Source organism: Erythrolamprus reginae, chromosome 2 (assembly GCF_031021105.1).
Source record: "Erythrolamprus reginae isolate rEryReg1 chromosome 2, rEryReg1.hap1, whole genome shotgun sequence".
NCBI lineage: Eukaryota > Metazoa > Chordata > Lepidosauria > Squamata > Dipsadidae > Erythrolamprus > Erythrolamprus reginae.
Window position 1 is genome coordinate 206718790 of NC_091951.1, and position 20845 is coordinate 206739634.

General features: G+C 40.9%; 1 protein-coding gene across 1 annotated transcript in view; it reads left to right on the forward strand.

Annotated features, from left to right (window-relative positions):
* Positions 1-318: 318 nt before the first annotated feature.
* The window catches only part of PDE4A (phosphodiesterase 4A), a 358167-nt gene continuing 337640 nt past the window's right edge, over positions 319-20845 (forward strand). The window contains exon 1 of the mRNA XM_070741477.1: positions 319-954. Coding sequence (XP_070597578.1) covers positions 662-954 — 293 coding nt within the window. The 5' untranslated portion in view covers positions 319-661. The remainder of the gene's footprint in view (positions 955-20845) is intronic.

Below are 20845 nucleotides of genomic sequence, written 5' to 3' on the forward strand. Positions count from 1 at the left end.
GCTAGCAGGGGGAGGAGAGAGGGCGACGATTTGGGGCAGGGGAGCTGAGGGAGAGCTCTTCCGAAGAAGAAGCGCGGTTCTTCCTGGGGGGGGGGGGAATTGCGGGCGTCTAATAAAACTCACGCCCACGCCTCTGGAGCTTTTTCCTCCCTCAGGCGGGTGGGCCCACCCGGGAGACAGGCGACCCCCGGCGCTTGCTCTCCCTCCTCCTTCGCTGGTTCCTCCCACCCGCCTGCACGCCCCATAGGGCCGGCGGCGGCAGCGCGCTTCCTCCTCCCTCCCAGAGGCTCTCGTTGGTGGCGTAGTCGCGCGCGGGAGGGGGGCGGGAGGGACGCTCCGTCGGCTCTGAGGCGCGAGCGTCTTTTGCCACCGCCGCCGCAGCGAAGCCCCGGCAGAAGTCGCCGCGAGTTGCTCGCTATGAAGCGGGCTGCCGGACCCGGCGCGAGAGCGGCTCGGGACTCCCTCGGGGAGCCCAATATCGCCCCCATGAAGGCGGCGTCTTGGCGGAGTTTGTAACCTGCGAGTGAGGGAAAACGGGCGACTGTTCGGGACTGCCGGAGGTCTGCAGCCGCGGCTAGACTGCCCCCCCCTCCCCGCCTGCCTGCCTTGTCCCGGGCGCGGTTTTCTTCGCCTCGGTCTCCGAAAAGCCTTAACGAAGAGGATGGAGGCGCCGCCGCCCTGCTCGAAGAAGAGCCTGTCCCTCTCGCTGCCGGTGCCCCGGGAGGGTCAGGCCACCCTCAAGCCGCCCCAGCACCTTTGGAGGCAGCCCCGGACGCCCATCAAAATCAAGCACCGCGGCTACTCGGACACGGAGCGCCACCCGCACCGCCAGATCGAGAGGGCGGACGCCATGGACACCAGTGACCGTCCCGGCCTGAAGAAGTCGCGCATGTCCTGGCCCTCTTCGTTCCACGGGACCACCGCCACCAGCGGCCACAGCCACGGGGGCAAGCGGTGGGTTCCGAGCGCTTTTACCACGTGCGGGCGGCGGCGGGGGAGGAGGAGCCCAGCGACTCTGGAGTAGCTGGGCAGTGCGCCGCGCTGTGGGATTTGCATCCGGATCGAGATGTCCCCCCCCCCTTTTTTTTTGCGGGCTGTTTATAACTAAAGCGGTTCGGTTGGCTTTACTTGACGGGGCCATTTGTTTACTCCAGCGCTCCCCGCTCATAGCCAGGACGTTGTTTGCTGGTTCTCGCAGCTCGCTATAAAGTGCGCCCTTCCCTTTAAAAACAGCGTTTCCCAACCTTGGCAACTTGAAGATATTTGGACTTCAACTCCCAGAATTCCCCAGCCAGCATTCGCTGGCTGGGGAATTCTGGGAGTTGAAGTCCAGATATCTTCAAGTTGCCAAGATTGGGAAACGCTGCTTAATATAACTGGACACCTGGCCCAGCCGCCTTCCCTCTCGACACCCCTCCACAAGCACAGTCCTCGCGGCTGCCGCGGGCACAGCAAACAACGGAATTGCTTATTGAGGCGGAGAAAAAAAACACTCGCCGGTTGCTTGGAAAAGATACGCCTGGGACAGTTTTGCAGAGCCTCGAGTGAGCTTTCTGAAGTTAGCAACCTGTTTGGCTTCAGAGTTCGCCAGAGCCGCCCAGTGCAAAGCAAAATCATACCTTCCCCATTCGGCTAGCTTAACACAGAGACCCTGTCAAAATCTCAATCTTTCATAAGAAACCCTATGGTGCTGTTGGATAAGGATTTTTCAGTAGAAAAGCCAAAGCTCACTTTTGTGCCTGTCTGGGCACAAATTTGGTAATGAAGGCTTGGGAGATTTGCTTTTTTGGGGTTGTAATGCATTTTACAGCCCAACTTCATGATTTGATTGTGAGGTGCCAAGCGGGAGAGAGTGTAGCAACAGCAAACCTGGAGCTCATGTTTAGAGAGAACTGTGGGCATTACTGAAGTGGTGCTTCCCAGTTATTAACCCAGTGCCTTGCTGCCCTTTTTTCTATGTATTGAGGCGTTGTGTGACTGGTCGTTTTAAATGCCTTACAGGGATGTTAAATGCGCACCAAGTTTGGTTTTTCCAATTTTTGCCTTCCAGCATGCTGAGTTTTAAAAGATAATATGCTAAATCCTGCCTTTTTATGCATGTGTCAGAATTCTTGCTTGTTTAGTTCACTGACTGCCCTCTCCCACAATATGCTGTTTCCTTTTAAATTCTAATTAACATTTTGTAACAGAAAGCAGAAGAGGTGAACAAAATTTAAATCTGAAGGAACAAGTTGGTACTCCTGTTGAAGCATTGCGTGAGGTTTTCAGCTTTATAGACGGTTTTATAATAAGTTGACTATTAGTGTTGGTGAATGTAAGTGTGCTGATTAAATAAGCATAAATAGATATGGCTTATTGTTGTGCTGAACTCAGAAAGCAAGGAGCTTTTCACTTCATTTCAACATGCTAATTTTCACAGATTGAACAGCTTGTATAGATTGGTTTTGTTTTGTTTTTTAGTCCTTTTTGGAGGCTTGGGGATTACTAAGGCACGCATACTCACCAGTGGTCCTTAAAATATACTCCAGACTTCTTTAAAAGTCCTTGGGTTTCTATGGCTGATATTGAAGAATTCCTCAGCATGTGGGCATATATAGAAAAGGTAAAAGATAGAAACCTCAAAAGCCTAGGCTAGATTTGTCATTTTCTGATTAGCTATAAGCTAACAAGATAAAGTAATGTTGCTCAAGTGTACTGTAAGCATGGGGTAGCCAAAAGAACAGTTATTTGACTTATAGCCTATGTCTTTTTATTTTAGGTTTTTTAAAAAATGAATTCCTATCCTTTTTGATTTCTAGTTGGTTTACACAGGAGTTCCATTTATATTCTCACAAATTCAGTCCTGTGAGCAGTTTATGTTGAGAAAGAGTAACTGGCCAAAATTTACCCACTGAGTTCCATGTTTCAGTTAGGGCTGAAAAGTTGACCCCTCCTAAAACTACTACATCTGAGCTGCAGAATTCAAGGTACCCACTAGATGGCAGTAAAGAAGTAGCACTTTCTGTATCTCTTTCCTGACATCTAGTGGCTATCTCAATTTTTATAACCAAGGTTTTGTAGTAGTACTGTACAACCATATTTCCATAGAGATTTACATTCAGAAGTACGACTTGGAGAGGGTTTTTCCAACCTATTTCTCCTTAACACCTCTGAGGACAATTGCCTTCTCCTTATAGTAAGCAAAGTATGCATAATTTGAATAAATTGGATGAGTTTCTCATAGAGACTCTGCTTCAAAGAGTCCTTGATCTAAGGATGAAAAACTTCTTAAACATGTTCAAGCATCTTTTCCATATAGGCAAATAGAAGATTCTGGAGTTCCCTGGCCTTTAGTTCCAGTGGCACAAAGACGTCAGCCAGGCACCCAAGGCTAATTTCTACATAATCTGATTGCAAATTGATGAATTATTCTCACTAGTAGTGGGAGGAAATAAGATATAACTTTGTTCCTTGTAAAAAGCCCAAGAAAAATGTTAGATTGGTTTCCGTGCTTCTTTTCTTTCTTGAATTCCTTATTGAAAATATTTATTACATGTTTATTGTGCCTTTAAGACACTGTTTGTGCTTGTTTGTCTTTGAGTTAGTGATGACTCCTGGCAACTGCAATTCACCGCAATTTTCTTGACAAGATTTTGGAAGTGATTTGCCCTTGTCTTCTTCCCAGAGCTGAGTGAAGGTGATTGGCTCAAGTCACTCAGTAAGTTTGGTGTCTAAGACAGGAGTAGAAGTCACATTTCCTGGTTCCTTGCCTGGTGCCTTAACCACTACACCAAACTGGCTCTCATTAAGTCAGTTACTGCTCCAAAAGTAGCTAATATTAAAAACAGATAAAATGTCTTGGTAAAAAAAGCAAGATGTCACAAGGTTTCTTTTTCTCTATTCTGATATTTCTGCAAATTTTTTATAAGCATATAGAAGGGCTAGACTTTAGAAATAAGTAGCAGTAACTTTTTGAATACTAGCATTCACTTGTAAAAAGGTTCTACAGATAGTCCTCGTGTTTACAGAGATATGCCTGAATGTATGAAGACAATGCTAATGAGAATCAAAGTAGGTGTATAAAATTCACCAGCCATTAGTGGGTGTCCATTTTTTTTACTACTGGTTCTGTGGGTGTGGCTTGGTGTGGTGTGGCTTGGTGGGTGTGCAAAATCCCCATTCCCTCTCTATTCCTGGGGGTAGGATATTGCAAAATCCCCATTCCCACCCCATTCTGAGGCCAGCCAAAGGTGGGTTTTGCCCGAACTACTCAAAATTTCCCCTACCGGTTCTCCAGAACCTGTCAGAACCTGCTCATTTTCTCCCTTGCTTAAATGTAAACATAATTACACATGTTTAACAAAACAATTACATTGTTCAAAATGTAATCCAAACGTGTGCAAATTTGTTACTAAAATCCAACTTTTTAATGTGGATTGACTAGGTACATAATTTACTTTTTTTAGTATATATACATACAGGTCAAGTATCATGGTATAATATTAGACTGCAATTGCTTCACTTATATTTTGGAATGCCTTAGTCATTTTGCTAGACTTTGCAAGCTTGGAAGGACTAAAACTTAAAAACTGTTTTGGTTTTTTTGTATGTGATTCTGTCCTACCTTTCTATTGCCCTCTTCAAGCAGAGATCTATTTTCCCCATTTTTCTTGTATCTTTCCAATATCCTTTTAAGCTACCGACCTCTGCTACTACATCCCTCATCTATGTGGGGAGTGGAGGTGGGAGTGGGAAATGGGGGCAAAAAGAATGCTCTTTTTGTGTGTGCTGAGTTATATGTAAAAAAGTCTTTTGAAGCAGACATCCACTGCCCACAGACAATCATTAGCTGCAATAGAGCAGCACAGGCATTTTTAATGTACAGTATGGCTGTGAGAGTAAAGGGAAATTAAAAATCCTCTAAGTTTCTTTTCAAGTGAACTTCATGTCAGATCTCAAATGAAGCCTATCAAGCATGTTCTCATTCTGCTATCTCTAATAACTGTTGATTAATATTTTTATATAATTAATATAATTCTCTTCTAGCATGGCTCCACCATTTTAAAGAATTTGGGGAAAGTACAGCTCTTTGAAATGTTCACTCTTTTTTATCATATTAATTTTAGCATTCAAAATTCTTAAAATAAGATTTCGTGAATAGCCTTCTATGTATCTGATCTGTATAAACTGTACAAACTATATAGACATATAGAAATAAATACATATATATGAAACCAAACATGAAATCTGATAAAATCAGTATTGTTATCATACAGACTTTGTAAATCCTAGCTTTGTTCTCTATTTTTTAATATGTATAGTAGATAGAGAAAAAGAGAGAGAATTGCTGAACACTAACACATTTTCCACTCATGAAACTTTTTAACTATGCGACACCTTGGCTGAATCATACAATAAAACTGTAGTTCATGAAATTGCAGTTTATTTTTAAAGAATTAATTAAAGCTGTCACCCATGCTGATGTATTCCAAACGGAAATTTAACAAAGCCCTGCAGTCTGGGAAAGAGCTGTATAGGAACATAAAATGGCTAGAATGTCATGGAATAACTATTGTCATTCCGTATGACACATAGGGAGTAAGGGGAATCCAGTTAGCCTTTTGTTTCCTCCAGTGTTTGGGCTAGGAGGTTAGGTGAGCCAAGCTGCAGATGAGGGTCATTTTTTAATGATTAGGTCTTATTGTGTATTTTAGGTGTCATGAATCAGTTTTGTAGCTGCTGTTCCAGTCTTTGTACGCTGCCCAGAATTAACTGTTGTGAGATGGGCGTCCGTATAGTTTAAGCAATGAATACATCCAGAAAGCTGTAGATTTTGATCTTAACAGTATCTGCAAAACTCCCAAGATGCTTTTTGAAGCTTTTATTGAGATGCTGCTGCTCACATTAATATGGCAGGAGGTTACCCTGAAAAAAAGCCTTTATTGGAGTAGCTTTTTCAGCTGTGAAACACTCTAAGAGATGTTCAATGTTCATCATTTAGTCTTCTTCCAGCTAATAATTTTGTTATTGCAGTAGTTTTCTCCTTTCCCATCTAAATTCTTGAGCCATATTATTTACTTACCCATTTGTTTGTTTAGTTTATGTGATGGCCTAATTATGGGTAGCTAAGGTTCCAAATAAGACAATATGGGGGGGGGGGGGGGGGAAAGAACAAAGCATTAAAATAAGCCACACCAGGATCAAACAAAGATCTCATAGCATTTCAGCAGCCTTATGGACCATGCAGGTCTGACATCTGGGAGAAGAACCACAGGTCCTCAGGACTTTCTTAAAAGCTAGCAGGGTGGAGCTATTAACATCTTTGGGGGAATGGGATCAATTGTGGCATAAGTTGAGGATTACCTATAACATTGAGGGCGAACCTTCTCAGCACCAAGAGCCCAAATTGAGTTTAACTCAAAGATTAGCTGGCTGGTGTGCATGCATGAACCATCCAACTGGTATTTGGGCTTCCTGGGTTCTGGCTCATGCAAAGATCAGCTGACGAAGACACATGTGCCCATAGAGAGGGCTCTGTGTGCCACCTCTGGCATGCGTGGACCTATAATATTCTTCAACTCTTTAAATGTCTGCTTTATCACATGTTCTATTTTCTGGCATTGTTTTACTTATAGGCCTACGTAAATTTCCAGCCTTTGCCTGTAATAAGAAATGTATTCATTGAAAGTGGAGCTCTGAAAGAGATATTGTATGGAGAAAATGTCTTCTAGCAATGTACAGTATGTCCTTTACAAAGCATGCTTAAAGTAATCAAGCATAATTGCTCAAAAAATATCTGCAGCACTATGATAAGAGATTTTTGTATTGCCCCTGTATTTGTAAATGCGAACTGAAAGTGACTAAAAGCTATAGCATTCGCATCATTGAATTGGACTTCTCAGTTCTCATACTTTAGGATACAATTTCTGATTGGCTTTATTGCAGTGGAAAGTGGAGATCCCTTGGTAAGACATCTTATGTGGTTATCTATCAATATTGCACAATATCTTGATGGATTACTTGTTGGTCTTCGGAGGCTGCAGCTTTTCATTGCATTGTTATATAAAGTATGATTCATGCATGGATGAAGACTATTTTAATACCTTTGGCCTGTGGGGAAAGAGAGAACATCAGATATTTTATAAACCTAGCCGGTGATTGCCGGTGGCAAAGCATTTTTTTGGGTGACACTCTTAAGGACTTTGAAGAATATATAGTTCTGCTTGCAAAAATTGTCGTACAGTATTCCCAAATGCAAACTCAGAAGCTGCTGCTTGATTCTAATTTTTTACAAAACAATGAAAAGAGTCTGGAATAGTCTGTTACTTTAGTTTTTTAGTTGGAAAATGTGTATTTACTTAAAGTTGTTTTATGGAATATAGAAGAGTCTTTGGATTGGGTAGCTGTGTGAATGAGGGAGAAACTAAGCAAAGAAGAACAAATGCTGAAGAAATTGAGGGGGAAATCATTGAACCTGCAGTTTTTCTTTTCTTTCCCTGTTTCAACTCCTACCCTCAAAACGTCGCTACAGAGCACTGCACACCAAGACAACCAGAAACAAGAACAGTTTTTTCTCGAACGCCATCACTCTACTAAACAAATAATTCCCTCAACACTGTCAGACTTTCTACTAAGTCTGCACTTCTATTTCTACTAGTTTTTTCCTCATCATTCCTATCACCCATTTTTTATTTGACCCCTATGACAATCATTAAGTGTTGTACCACATGTTTCTTGACAAATCTATATTTTCTTTTATGTATACTGAGAGCATATGCACCAAGACAAATTCTTTGTGTGCCCAATCACATTTGGCCAATAAAGAATTCTGTTCTATTCTATTCTATTCTATTCTATTCTATTCACTTGAACCTGGGGAGATAGAAAGAGTGGTGGTTCTTCCATTTTTAGTGCCCTATACACATTCCCTCTGCCTCTGTGGCATTGCTTTGTTATTTTACAGTAACCAATAGTAAATCCTGAGTCCTTGGTTGGTTGGTTATGTGCCATCAAGTTGATGTTGACTCTTAATGAACACATTGACATATTTTTCCCTATGATAATCTGTCTCTGCCCCAATCCTTCAGGTTTTTCAATGGTGCAGCCCTTGCCACTGTAAGCGAGCCCATAATACTGTATAAGGATAATTTAAGCCTAGACATTTGTGCTTCAAGAGAAAAGTCTGGATTGATTTCTTTGGTTATGAATTTGTTTGTTTCCATGATGTTCTGTGGTTCTCTAGCATTCCAGAGTTCAAAAGCAAGACTATTGCTCTTGCTTCTTCAAAGTCCAACTTTCACATCCATAGAATGTCACAGGGGATGTCATTGCTTGCATTACTAAGTTATAAAATACAGCGATATATTCAGTTGAGTGTGGAGATATCATCCTAGTACTGGATATGAGACATTTATTAGTGTGACACAGTTAAAGAAGTATGGTTCCTTAACAGGATACTTAGCAAGGGATTAATTGGAATGACCAATGCTTGGATCAAAGGCTGGGATATACTGGTGCTTCACTATTGTTTTTTGTTTGAAGGGTTTCAGGTGAAGATTGTGCATAATGATTAGAAGGAAAACTATGGTATTTGATTTCCTGCCTTAGACTGTAAAATAGCTTATGCTAACCTTTGAACTGCTGTTTTGTATAAAATAGTTTGAACCATTTCTTCCTAAAGATTCCTTTGTTGAATCTTTAATATGGAACAATAATTTTTTTTACCTACTGACATATACTCATTTTCCCTCCAGCTATGGAAATTTTACACTCCCCAGGACATAGGCAATCAGTGCTGAAAGAAGTAATTAGGTGACAAATCTGTATGGTTGAAGGAAAATGACAACAACACATGAAGCCAGAAGGAAGATAAGAAATTGATTCTATGTAGAGACTTTGTTTGGTATTTAGGACTCAGGTTTCAGGCTTGCAAGACACAAATTTGTGTGACATTTGCAGATTTAGACATTATAATTAGGATTTATTCAAATTTCACAGAAATGAAATCCAGCTGGTCAAGACATTTCTAGATTCAGGAGCAGTGAATCATTTCTTGTTTCCAAGGTATTGTGCCCCTTAAGATCACAAAGCACTGCTGTCAAAACCATTGCTTTAGGTTAGCTGTTTACATGGTTTTCAGTATCCTTCTGATGGGAGATATTGCAGTGTTGGGTATTTTATTCCAATCCCCTTATGTAAAAGCTTTTAGCCAAGACTAACTTAACTCTTAAGCCTTCCAATGTGAAAAATCGCACATGGCCACAAATTGAAAAATGAATTCAAGCTACCAAATCTATTTTTCCTAAAGTAGTCAGGGAACTGAATAAACATCATATCTATCCATTCATATCACATTTTTTAATTTTTAAAATTTTTTGTAATACATTTTTAAAAATTAAAATGTACCTTAATGTATACACAAGCCTGTTGTAATTAAAATCGATTTCAATTTAAGACCACAATTAAAAGATTCATAATAATTCATGTAACTTCTTGTTTGCTATAAATGGATACGATTGGTAAACTGATAAGATGTATTTTGTTATTTTTAACCAGACACTATACAGTATAGAGTGAAACTGGCTTTAACAGTGAATAGTGGGTAAAATAACAATGAATTATATCAATTATATCCATATGTATCAATATTGATACAGCATGATTTCTTCCATCCTTGATTTTAAGGAAAGGTTATTTGGTATTCACAATTAAGAATTTGGATTTGTAGAGACTAAAGTGTGATAGATTTCAAAGGCTATCATACTTTTAGATGGGAGATTTCAATTCATCAAGTTAATTTTAATATCTCTTTCCCTAGTTATTACTCCTAGTAGCTTTTTTCTGTTTTGTTTGCTATGAATCCATATTTTAGCATCTGCAGTCACCGCTGACACACTAACAAAATAGCCTCTTAATTGGTGTCATTCACCAATAAGTCTCATTCTGCAAATAGTGAACTTTCTGAGGCTGAATCAATGAACCCTAATTAAATATTTTTATTGATAATTGCATATGTGAAAATGAGTCTTGAGTATAAAGGCTTCAGGTTATTATTGAAGGGGACCCACAAGCTGGAGTACTTGTCCAGTTTTACAGATTACATTTCTCATGATAATCTCTTTGGAGATGAAGAAAGCTGTAACCAAAATCCATGTAGAGATCACCTTATCCAATTCCTTCCCAGCCCTCGAAACAAAACTAGCCACTGCCCTCTTAGGGTTCATGGTTTTTTTTTTCTAGATGTAATTATTCCTATCAAAAGCATTTTTAGTTAAGTTATATTTAAGGTTAAATTGGCAAAACAAAATAAAAGGACAAAAATTGGAAATCTGGATAGCCTTCAGCTGTCAATGTGATTAAGAACTAAAGGCAGTTATTTTGTATCAAAATAATGTTATTAAAAACAAGATTTGATTTAACAGAACTAGGATAAAAATCAGACAATTTCTAGTAATGGTACTTTGAAAAAAGGACTATAATCAGGATGTCCTCCTCTGACTTCAGTACCTCTGAGTCTGATCACCTTATTTCTTTATCAGGAAAGAAAAAATACCTCCAGGACTGAATTAAAGCTTTCTCCACTATGGAGATATGTTCTGGCATGGGGGGAACTGTGAATCCACTGTCTGTCCCATCCTGGGCAAACCATTCTTGAGGATTGCTAAAAGGAAGTTGCACAACATTTATTTTCCTCTTTAGATGCTGGAGCTCTTTCTCCTCAAAATACCTCAAAATAAGGTATCAGAAATGCAGATGGACTTTTTTTTTTTGAGTTTTTCCAAATGATTACTAGAACTGCAAATCTGACCTAGCATGAAAGAACAATACAGGTAATGCTTGACTTACAGCCATTCCTTTAATGACTGTTTGAAGTTACAGTGTCACTGAAAAAAGGAGATTTAGGACCATTTTTCACACTTATGGCCATTGCAAGTGTTGTGGCCTATTGGCCACTGGCTCCTCCAGCAGCTGAATCAGAGGAGGAGGAGGAGGCGTGGGAGACAGGGTCAGAATCAAGGCAAGCTGAGAACGCCACAGGGGAAGAGGGAATGGAGCTGTCAGAAAGAGAGATGGGGCAGAGCCTGGGCTGCCTGTCAGCCCTCAGATGGAGAGTCAACAGCCACCAGGTCTGGAGGTGGCTAATGAAGAAGAGGAGGAACAGCTGGGTCCAGTGCCTGATGGGAGGAAGGTAGAGGAGAACAGTGAAAATCCCTGGAAATCCTTGGGAAGGAAGAGCCATGGCTGCTAGCAAAGCCCCAGCTCCTGGGATAAAAGGCAGATGGCAGAGATGAATAGACAACTGGATGAACTTTTTAGCCAGTGGTGAGAGAGAAACTTTTTGCTGAAGCTGCCGGCACCCCTTATAAAGGAATCTTTGTGTTAACTTCAGAGGGTTTGTCGTGTTTGGGGAGCTGGGTCAGAATAGCAACATCGCCATGTAATCAAAATTTGGATGCTTGGCAACATGACATGACAAGGGTCCTACAGTCACCTTTTACACATAAGCAACATCAATAGGAAAGCCAGCTTCACTTAACAATCTTGTTACCAACTTAATAACTGTATAGCTGCATAGCAGCAATTCACTTTAAGTATGGCAAGAAAGGTCATAGAATGAGGCAAAATTCACTTAACAACTCTATTAATTAGCAGTGGAAATTTTAAGATCAATTGTCATAAGTTCTGTACTTGGAAATGCAGAATATGTTGTATAGGGTGACTTCTAAAACATGATGGGAGCATAGTGTTTAAATAGATATAACATGGGCCAAGAAGCATTTCAGCATAGATATTGAAGATTCTATGAAATCAGGAATACAACATTTAGTACCCTTTTTAATATTATGGTAGAATGGTATATGAGTCTGGATAAATGAATAAGAATTAGATGGAGATGTCTCTCCAAAATGGAGATAATTGTTGCATCTTATAGAATTGCCCAGTCACAATATATTATAAATTAAGAAAAAATAAGAAAAATGCTCTCAGATTTTTAATAGTTACTTAGTAAATATACCAGGAAATGTGTTATATAAGATCACTACAGACAGAATTTAATAGTAACATTGGGACATTAAAAATTATAACTATCATTCTCCATAAAAAATGCGTGAATAAGAAGTACATTTTTGCAGCAATATATATGTTTTAAAAATGAGATTCTGTAAAATGGAACAGTTAGAAAACTGACTATATTTATGGATTCCTAAAAAAGAAATATAATTTATAGAAAAATGCAACAATATTTTTCAACAATATAAGGCGTTAGGCTTGAAGATGCTGTTGACATTTTTACTAATTTACATGAATGTTAATATGCAATTTCTTAATTGTTTTTGTTTTCTGCATACATCTATATTTATAGATTTTTGCTTTTAGTATGTGCTTAACAGTGATACTCAATATGTAAAGGTCAATCACAGTGTAAATCTAAATTGGACAGCTCTCCTATCCTTTACATCAGAGGTTTTCAAACTTGGCAACTTTAAGACTTGTAGACTTCAACTCCTAGAATTCTTCAGACAGCATAGCTGACTGGAGAATTCTGGGAGTTGAAGTCCACAAGTCTTAAAGTTGCCAAGTTTAGGAACCCCTGCTTTACATCTTTTCTATAGATGCTTTTATGGTACAGACCCAAGCTGGTGTTTGCTATTTAGGAAAGATCATAATACTTTGAGATATAACAAATGTTTCTTTATGGATTACTGTACTTTCCATATTAATGTATTTTCTGTGAATCATTGAACATTTAGAAATCTTGTTCATTGCAGAGCTGGTTTCTGTGTATCATATCTCTTGATCTTGCACTTATGGCAAAGTGCCCTACCAACATGTCTTGGATCTTGTTCTTATGTGTTTCCTATGACCATTTCCATTTGAATAAATATGTTGCAGGAAGATAAATAAGTTGGCAAGCTAGCTGTCTTTGATTGCAAGGGTTCTGCAGACCATAATCCTATTTAAAAACAAAGCAACAAACTGCATTTCAACAAGATATTTGCTCACTACCTCTGCAGGGATAGATGTTGTCTTAGGCCTTTTTGTTCTGCCCATTCCACTATATTTAGTTTTGGCATGAGGGCAAACTAATAATTTAAGTTGGGGTCATTCACAGTTCTTGGATCTTTATTGATTTTGCGAACAATGGACTGCAGAACAAGAATAATAAGGCTGTGTTAAAAACCTCTTGACTCTTAGAACAAATTGACCCTTTCTTCCTGGATACAGAAAAAGAATTCGGTAATTGTTTCAAGTTCTGACGGTTTTGCATTCTTTAATTATGGGGCAGGGGTGGGGTTTGCTTCTCCAGGTACTTTTCTTGCAAAGGTCACAAAATACGGGCAAGTATGTTTCCTGTCTCTAGTGTATGACAGGAACACTTTATTTAATTGCAGGAAGGGTAAGGTTGCCGAGGAGAACAAAAATTTGCTACATTATTGCTAAGTATTCACCTCTTTCAACCTCTCTGTAACTTCTCTAGACCTCAATTGGCCAACGAAGGCTAAATCTTGCCTTCATAAGAAGGTGGAACTCTAGTTTTGCTTTCACATATTGTATTCAATATGAAAACAATTCAACACGATTCAAAAATTGTAATATTTTTCCCCTGAGTATTAAAACTATTTATGGGACCGTCTCCTGCCGCATACCTCCCAGAGACCAATAAGAGCTCACAGAGTTAGCCTCCTCTAGGTCCCGTCAACTAAACCAGTGATTTTCAACCTTTTTTGAGCTGCGGCACATTTTTTACATATACAAAATTATGGGGCACATAGAGCGGGGGGGGGGGGAGTGGGGGGGGGCTAAAAAAAGTTTGGACAAAAAAATTATCTCTCTCTCTTCCTCCCTTTCGCTCTATTTCTCTCCCTCTTTCTCTCTCTTCCTTCCTTCCCTTCTCTGTCCATCCTTCTTTCTTCCTTCCTTCCTCTCTTTTTTGCTCTCTTTCTATCTCTCCCTCCTTCCCTGCCTCTCTTTCTCTCTCTCTTTCTTTCTCTCTCTCTCTTGCTTTCTTTCTCTTGCTTTCTTTCTCTCTGTGTCTTGCTTTCTTTCTCTCTCTTTCTCTCTCTCTTGCTGAGCTTCGCGGCACACCTGACCATGTCTCACGGCACACTAGTGTGCCACGGCACACTGGTTGAAAAACACTGAACTAAACAATGTAGGTTGGCGGGACTGTGGGGGAGGGCCTTCTCTGTGGCTGCCCCGGCTCTATGGAACCAACTACCCCCCGATGTCCGTACTGCTCCCACCCTACTGGCCTTCCACAAGGCCACAAAGACCTGGCTGTGCCGGCAGGCCTGGGGACCATGAATTGTCCATCTTTCATGGCCAAATTTAATTTTATGAATGGTGTACATGCATAAGATTTGATTGGTTTTTATATTAATGGGTTTTATTGGGGTTAGTTTTTTAGAGTTTATATTTGACTTCTTTTTTATTGCTGTATCTTTTTGTATTGTTATTATGTTGTAAGCCCCCCTGAGTCCTTCGGGATTGGGCGGCATAGAAGTCGAAGTCGAATAAATAAAAACAATAAAATACTTTAAGAGCTGCACCCAAGCTGCAGAAATCTGTATGGCCACTAGATGACAGCAACATATTAGAAATTTCTGTACAGTACAGTATTGCTTGCTATCACCTCCTAGTGGTTATCTGGAAATCTACAGCCCAGAGGTGATACAGGTTCCTAAAACTGTTTGGTTTTAACTGCTGAACTAGGCTAAAGAATGCAGCTGTGTAGGCAGTTCTTTGGAGCCCCTCGGGTGGCCCACATTGTTCCACGAGCTGCACTGGTTACCAGTTTGCTTCTGAGTCCAAGATGTTGGTTATTACCTTTAAAGCCTTGTATGGCATATGGGTCCAGGCTGTCTGAGAAACCATCTCATCCCAATGGAACTAGCCTGCCCCACCTGTGCTGGTAGAAGAGGCCTGTTGTGGACTCCATCAACCAAGGAACTTTCTGGCTGGCAGGATCCACTCTAAGAGCCTTTTTTGCTGTGGTGCCTGCCCTCTCTGCTCTAATGGATGTGTGGCACCTTGGAGGTGGTTAATGAATTGGACAGATCCCACCTCCTCCCTATATGCCCTTTACTCTCTTCCTCCTATGTTGGTTAATTGAATTTTAACTGAATCTTAAATTTATGGTTTTTATTTAACATTTTATATTGTACTTCAATTATGTGACTATAAGCTGCCTAGACCACCTCAGCAAATGGGCGAGATACAAGTTTAGTAATAAATAAATCAAGTAAAGCTATAAACACAAGCTTTAAATTCTTAAAAGCATAATCAAGGTTTTCCACCTTTGCATCTTAAATGCGTGGCAAGGCCTGATCTGTAGCCGGTACCAGATTGGGGAAAATTGCCACTTTTTAATACTTAGAGGCTTTTGCCTGTTTGTCATGAGGTTAAAAAAATCACAGCACTAGTTAGGCTTTTCTTCAAGTCCACAAGGCCGCTTCTGCAGTCTTGATATGGGGAAAAGCCAATGCAACCCCAAAGAATAGGGGTGGGGGGAGTAGCTAAATTCAATAGAATGCCACTTCACGAAGTCTGTTCCTAGAGCAGCATTGATTGCGGATGCCAAAAGGAACATGATGCAACAAGAACAAAATAGATGGACTCCGGTTCCCAGAAACCTGCATTTTGTACTGGACTAGGTCAAATTTTTATTAATATCTATTTCATGCATGCGAAGTTCCATTTGAAAATAAAAATGAGCTTGAAAATTGTAATCCTTTGAGGGCCTTTGGTAATTGAGTTTGGTTACGATGGTGCCGAATACATGTAGTTCAGGATTGAATTGTTAGGTTCTCTGTGTCTCTGAACTTACTCTTCTTCTTGCAAATGTTTTATTACTCGGCTAGGTAAATCACTGGTACAGGGCAGCGGTGAAATCTACTTACCTTCCCTACTGGCTTGGATGCATGCGCTCTGCATGTGGTCACTCACGGTGCGCATGCACAGAAGGCTTTGCACTTGTGCAGAGGGTTCGCCAAACCACTACTGGTACATCCATACCGGGCCGAACTGGTAGCATTTCACACCTGGTGGCATGAGATGCTGCAATTTGCTGGCTGTTTATATACAACATTGATGGCGAACCTTTTTTCCCTTAGGTGCCAAAAGAGCGTGGGTGTGCACTATTGCACATGTGCGCATACCCATAATTCAATGCCTGGGGAGGGCGAAAACGAACTTCTCCCCACACACACCCGAGACCCTATAGAGGCTGGAAACAGACTGTTTCCCAACTTCTGGTGGACCCAGTAGGTTCGTGTTTCACCCTTCCCAGGTTCCAAAGTCTTCCATGGAGCCGGGGGAGAGTAAAAACAACCTCTCCCATCCTCCCGGAGGCTCTTTGGAAGTCAAAAGCACCCTCCCAGAGCCTCTGTGTGAGCTAAAAATCAGCTGGCTGGCACATACATGCACATTGGAACTGAGCTAGGGCAACAGCTCACGTGCCAGCAGATATGGCTCCGCGTGGCACCTGTGCCATAGGTTTGCCATCACTGATCTACATGAAACCGCTGGGTGAGATCATCCAAGGGGTGAGGTATCATCAGTACGCGGATGATACCCAGTTGTACATCTCCACCCCATATCCAATCAACGAAGCAGTGGATATGATGTGCTGGTGCCTGGAGGCTGCTGGGGTCTGGATGGGTGTCAACAGACTCAAACTCAACCCTGATAAGACGTGGTGGCTGTGGGTTTTGCCTCCCAGGGACAATTTCATCTGTCTGTCCATCACCCTGGGGGGGGGGAAATCATTGACCTCCTCAGAGAGGGTCCACAACTTGGGCGTCCTCCTCGATCCACAGCTCACATTAGAGAAACATCTTTCAGCTGTGGTGAGGGGGACGTTTGCCCAGGTTTGCCTGGTGCACCAGCTGTGGCCCTATTTGGACCGGGAGTCACTGCTCACAGTCACTCATGCCCTCATCACCTCAAGGCTCGACTACTGTAATGCTCTCTACATGGGGCTACCTCTGAAAAGTGTTTGGAAACTTCAGATCGTGCAGAATGCAGCTGCGAGAGCAATCATGGGCTTCCCCAGGTATGCCCACGTTACACCAACACTCCGCAGTCTGCATTGGTTGCCAATCAATTTCCGGTCACAATTGAAAGTGTTGATTATGACCTATAAAGCCCTTCATGGCATCAGACCAGAATATCTCCGGGACTGCCTTCTGCTGCATGAATCACAGCGACCGGTTAGGTCCCATAGAGTGGGCCTTCTCCGGGTCCCGTCAACTAAACAATGTCATTTGGCGGGACACAGGGGAAGAGCCTTCTCTGGTGACCCCAGCCCTCTGGAACCAGCTCCCCCCAGAGATCAGAATTGCCTCCACCCACCTCTGTCGTCAGGCATGGAGGAATTGAGATATTCCTTTCTCTCTAGGCCTATACAATTTATGCATGGTATGTTTGTGTGTATGTTTGGTTTTTAATACGGGTTTTTTAGTTATTTTAAATATTAGATTTGTTATATGCTGCTTTTATTATTGTTGTTAGATGCCCTGAGTCTATGGAGAGGGGCGGCATACAAATCTAATAAATAAATAACTATCCTATCAACCTGGATTAAGGTATTGTTTCCTCTTTAATTGCTCTTTGAAAGAAGCATTGTTTTTCCTTCATTGTTCCAGTTTATGTTGGGTCCTGCTTATCTGAATGCTAGTGTATAATGGGTTGGCTTAATTGGAAAAACATAAAACACAGCCCTCTCTAACTTGCATATTTTCTGAATAGTCACTGGCCTAATTGAAAAAGGAAATATGATCTAGATTGACGCATGCTAAACTATGATTTGTTTTATTCTTAATTTATTAAATTAACACCAGATGGCTATGTTCCCATAAAATGCAAAGTCATAAATCATGATTGATAAACAGATGGTTGTCTCCATGCAATACACTACAGCAGATGAATAGTATTGTGGATTAATGTGTATGGACTCAGCAAATATGCTTATAGCCATTTACTTTTAAGTTAGGTTTGGAGGTGGTAACATAATAAAACAGTTGGAAGGGACCTTGAAGGTCTTCAAGCAGGAGACCCTATACCATTCTGGACATATGGCTGTCCAATCTCTTCTTTTAAAAATTCTTCATAGCTGGAGTGGGAACATCATGCTGATAATTAACCATTTTGTCTTTATCTGAAAGTCTCGAAACAAATGTCTATCTGGCTTTCTTTGGAGCAGCATAAACTTTAAGGAACTGTATTTCCCAATAGAGTATTTGCCCTGTACAGCAAATAACTACATTATGGAATAGGATGGCTGAATCTTAATAAGGAAGTCTTTTTAGAATTCTTTATTCTTTATTGCCAAGTGTGCTTGGACACACAAGGAATTTGTTTTTCATGCACACGCTCTCAGTGTGCACAAAAGAAAAGATACTTTTGTCAAGAACCATGAGGTTCTTAATGATTGTCATAGGGTACAAATAAGCAATCAGGAAACAATCAATATTAAAATAAATATAAATGTTTATTAAGAAAATAGGCAAAACACAAAAGTTAATAGTTCAGTAGAATTTGCCACTTGAGATTTTGTCTTGGGACAATGACATGGCCAAATTAGGATTCTACCAAGATTTTCCTACTAGAACCAATTTAGATGATGGCTGAGTTCACACATACTAAACCAAAATGTAATTACATTCTGACTTGGAATAATGCATGAACCCAATTGTTGCCTATGTAAACCTTATTTTACAATTTAGTGTTACATATGAACCATGACATTGTGGCTTATTCAGCAAGCAGTGGTCAAGATATTCTGTGGTTTAACATGATTCCTGAACCAATCCATAGGTTAATGCTGATTTGAATGTTTTCAGCACAGACATATTTGTAAACAAGGCTTTAGTGCTTAACTTTTGCTGGCCCTCTCCACAACAGAATGTTATTTGCCAAAATCCCTTAGGTCCCTTAGCTTTTTTAAAAAAGGGACAATGTGTGAGGAATACAAACAACAATGAGATGTCTACACACCTCCCAACACAGCCTCCTGCTCTCCTAAAATGCCAAGGCAACCAGCCACCTATGGTCTAGCCATGACAAATGAAAGTAGAAGGGTGTATGCATTTGTGTTTCAAGAATCAGATGGAAAAGCTACAAAAATACTTCAGAACCTTGAAGAATGCCCAGCAGAGAACATCTGCTTCTGACTTTCTCTCACCCTGATGTTCTTTAAAGATAGTCCTTCATTCTGCAAAAAAAAAAGTGAAAACAAATAAACATTGTTTTCCACTCAGCCAGCCAAATGTGAAATGAGGCATATTAGATATGTTGAACTCCACCACACTACCATCTACTCCATCTGCAAATCATTCCCAACAAACCCAGCCCAGATTTGCTTAATGTTGCTCTTATGCAGATCAAAGACATGTGGTTTATTTCACATAAGAACATTTTAAAGCAGTGTAAGTGCTCCAAAAGAGGAATCCACTGAATATCATGTCCTTTACATGAAGAAACCAGCAGGACAAATGTCTGAAAAGGTTGTGTGTTACCCTCTTCTAGATTTTTTATTATTTTGGTTTAGGAATTTTTCTTCCCATTAACAAGGTCAATAATTGGGGCATGAGGTGGGATTCTTAAAATTCGATGTTGTAGATGTTGGGTTCAAAGCAACCCTCTTCATTTCCCACTCTGTCTTCTTGGAGGACTCTCCCAGTTTGGAACAGCCAGATGTGGAAGCTGGCAAGGGATGACACTTCAAATCTGATCTTTCCTCTTGAGATGAAAGAGGAATGTCTCTCAAATCCTATATTTGCATAACATATTATCTCATAATGTGTTTCGGGTTTTTTTTTTGGGGGGGGGGGAAATACCATATGCCATTGGTTCTCAAACTCAGGTCCACAGACTCCTGCGGGTTCATGATGTCATTGCAGGAGATCTGCAAAGGCTTGAAGAAATTTAAATATTAAGTCTTGGTGGTCCATGGCCACAAAAGGTATTTAAAGGAGGTCTGTGCAGGGGTGAAATTCACTTACTTTCCCTACCTGACTGGTTCACAAATGTGTATGGGCCTTCCATTGATGCACAGAGCCTGAAAATCATCGCAAAAAAGAGACGTCATGGCGTCCATGTGGCTGGGCGGGGCTTCACGCAGTCGACCCTGCCAGTGCGCGCAATCTTGAAAGAATTTCATCCCTAGGTGAAGAAGGGGTTAAGAATCACCACCATATGTTATTGAAATGTGGTTCATGATGGATAAGAGTCAGGGATTCAAAGATATTGGGCAGTTTTACACAATGCTATTAACACCTCTCAGGAGACCTCTTATGGGTTTCCATAAACATCATCTTGGAGTTGCCATTATGTGGGGATTGCCATAAAAGAGGATATTTTTGGTTCACCAAGGGCCCTTGAAAAAGAGAATCCTTGATGTTCTTTCAGCTTGGTTGGTTTTTTTTTACAGACTTTTCATTACCCAAACTGGATACCATCATTAAACTAGCACTGACAATGCTACCTAGCTTGGGTAATGAAACATCTTCAAGAAAACAGGCAAGCTCAGAGGTCACCAAGAACCCCTCATGCAGGGATACTCATCAATGCCATGTTGTCAACCCAGTGGTGGGATTCAATATTTTTTACTACCAGTTCTATGGGTGTGGCTTGGTGGGTGTGGTGTGGCTTGGTGGGTGTGGCTTGGTGGGCATGGCAGGGGAAGGATACTCTAAAATCTCCATTCCTTCCCCACTCCAGGGGAAGGTTACTGCAAAATCCTCATTTCTTCCCAATCAGCTGGGACTCCTGAGACACAAAATAGATGGGGATGGGGCCAGTCAGAGGTGGTATTTACTGGTTCTCCTAACTACTCAAAATTTTCAGTACCGGTTCTCCAGAA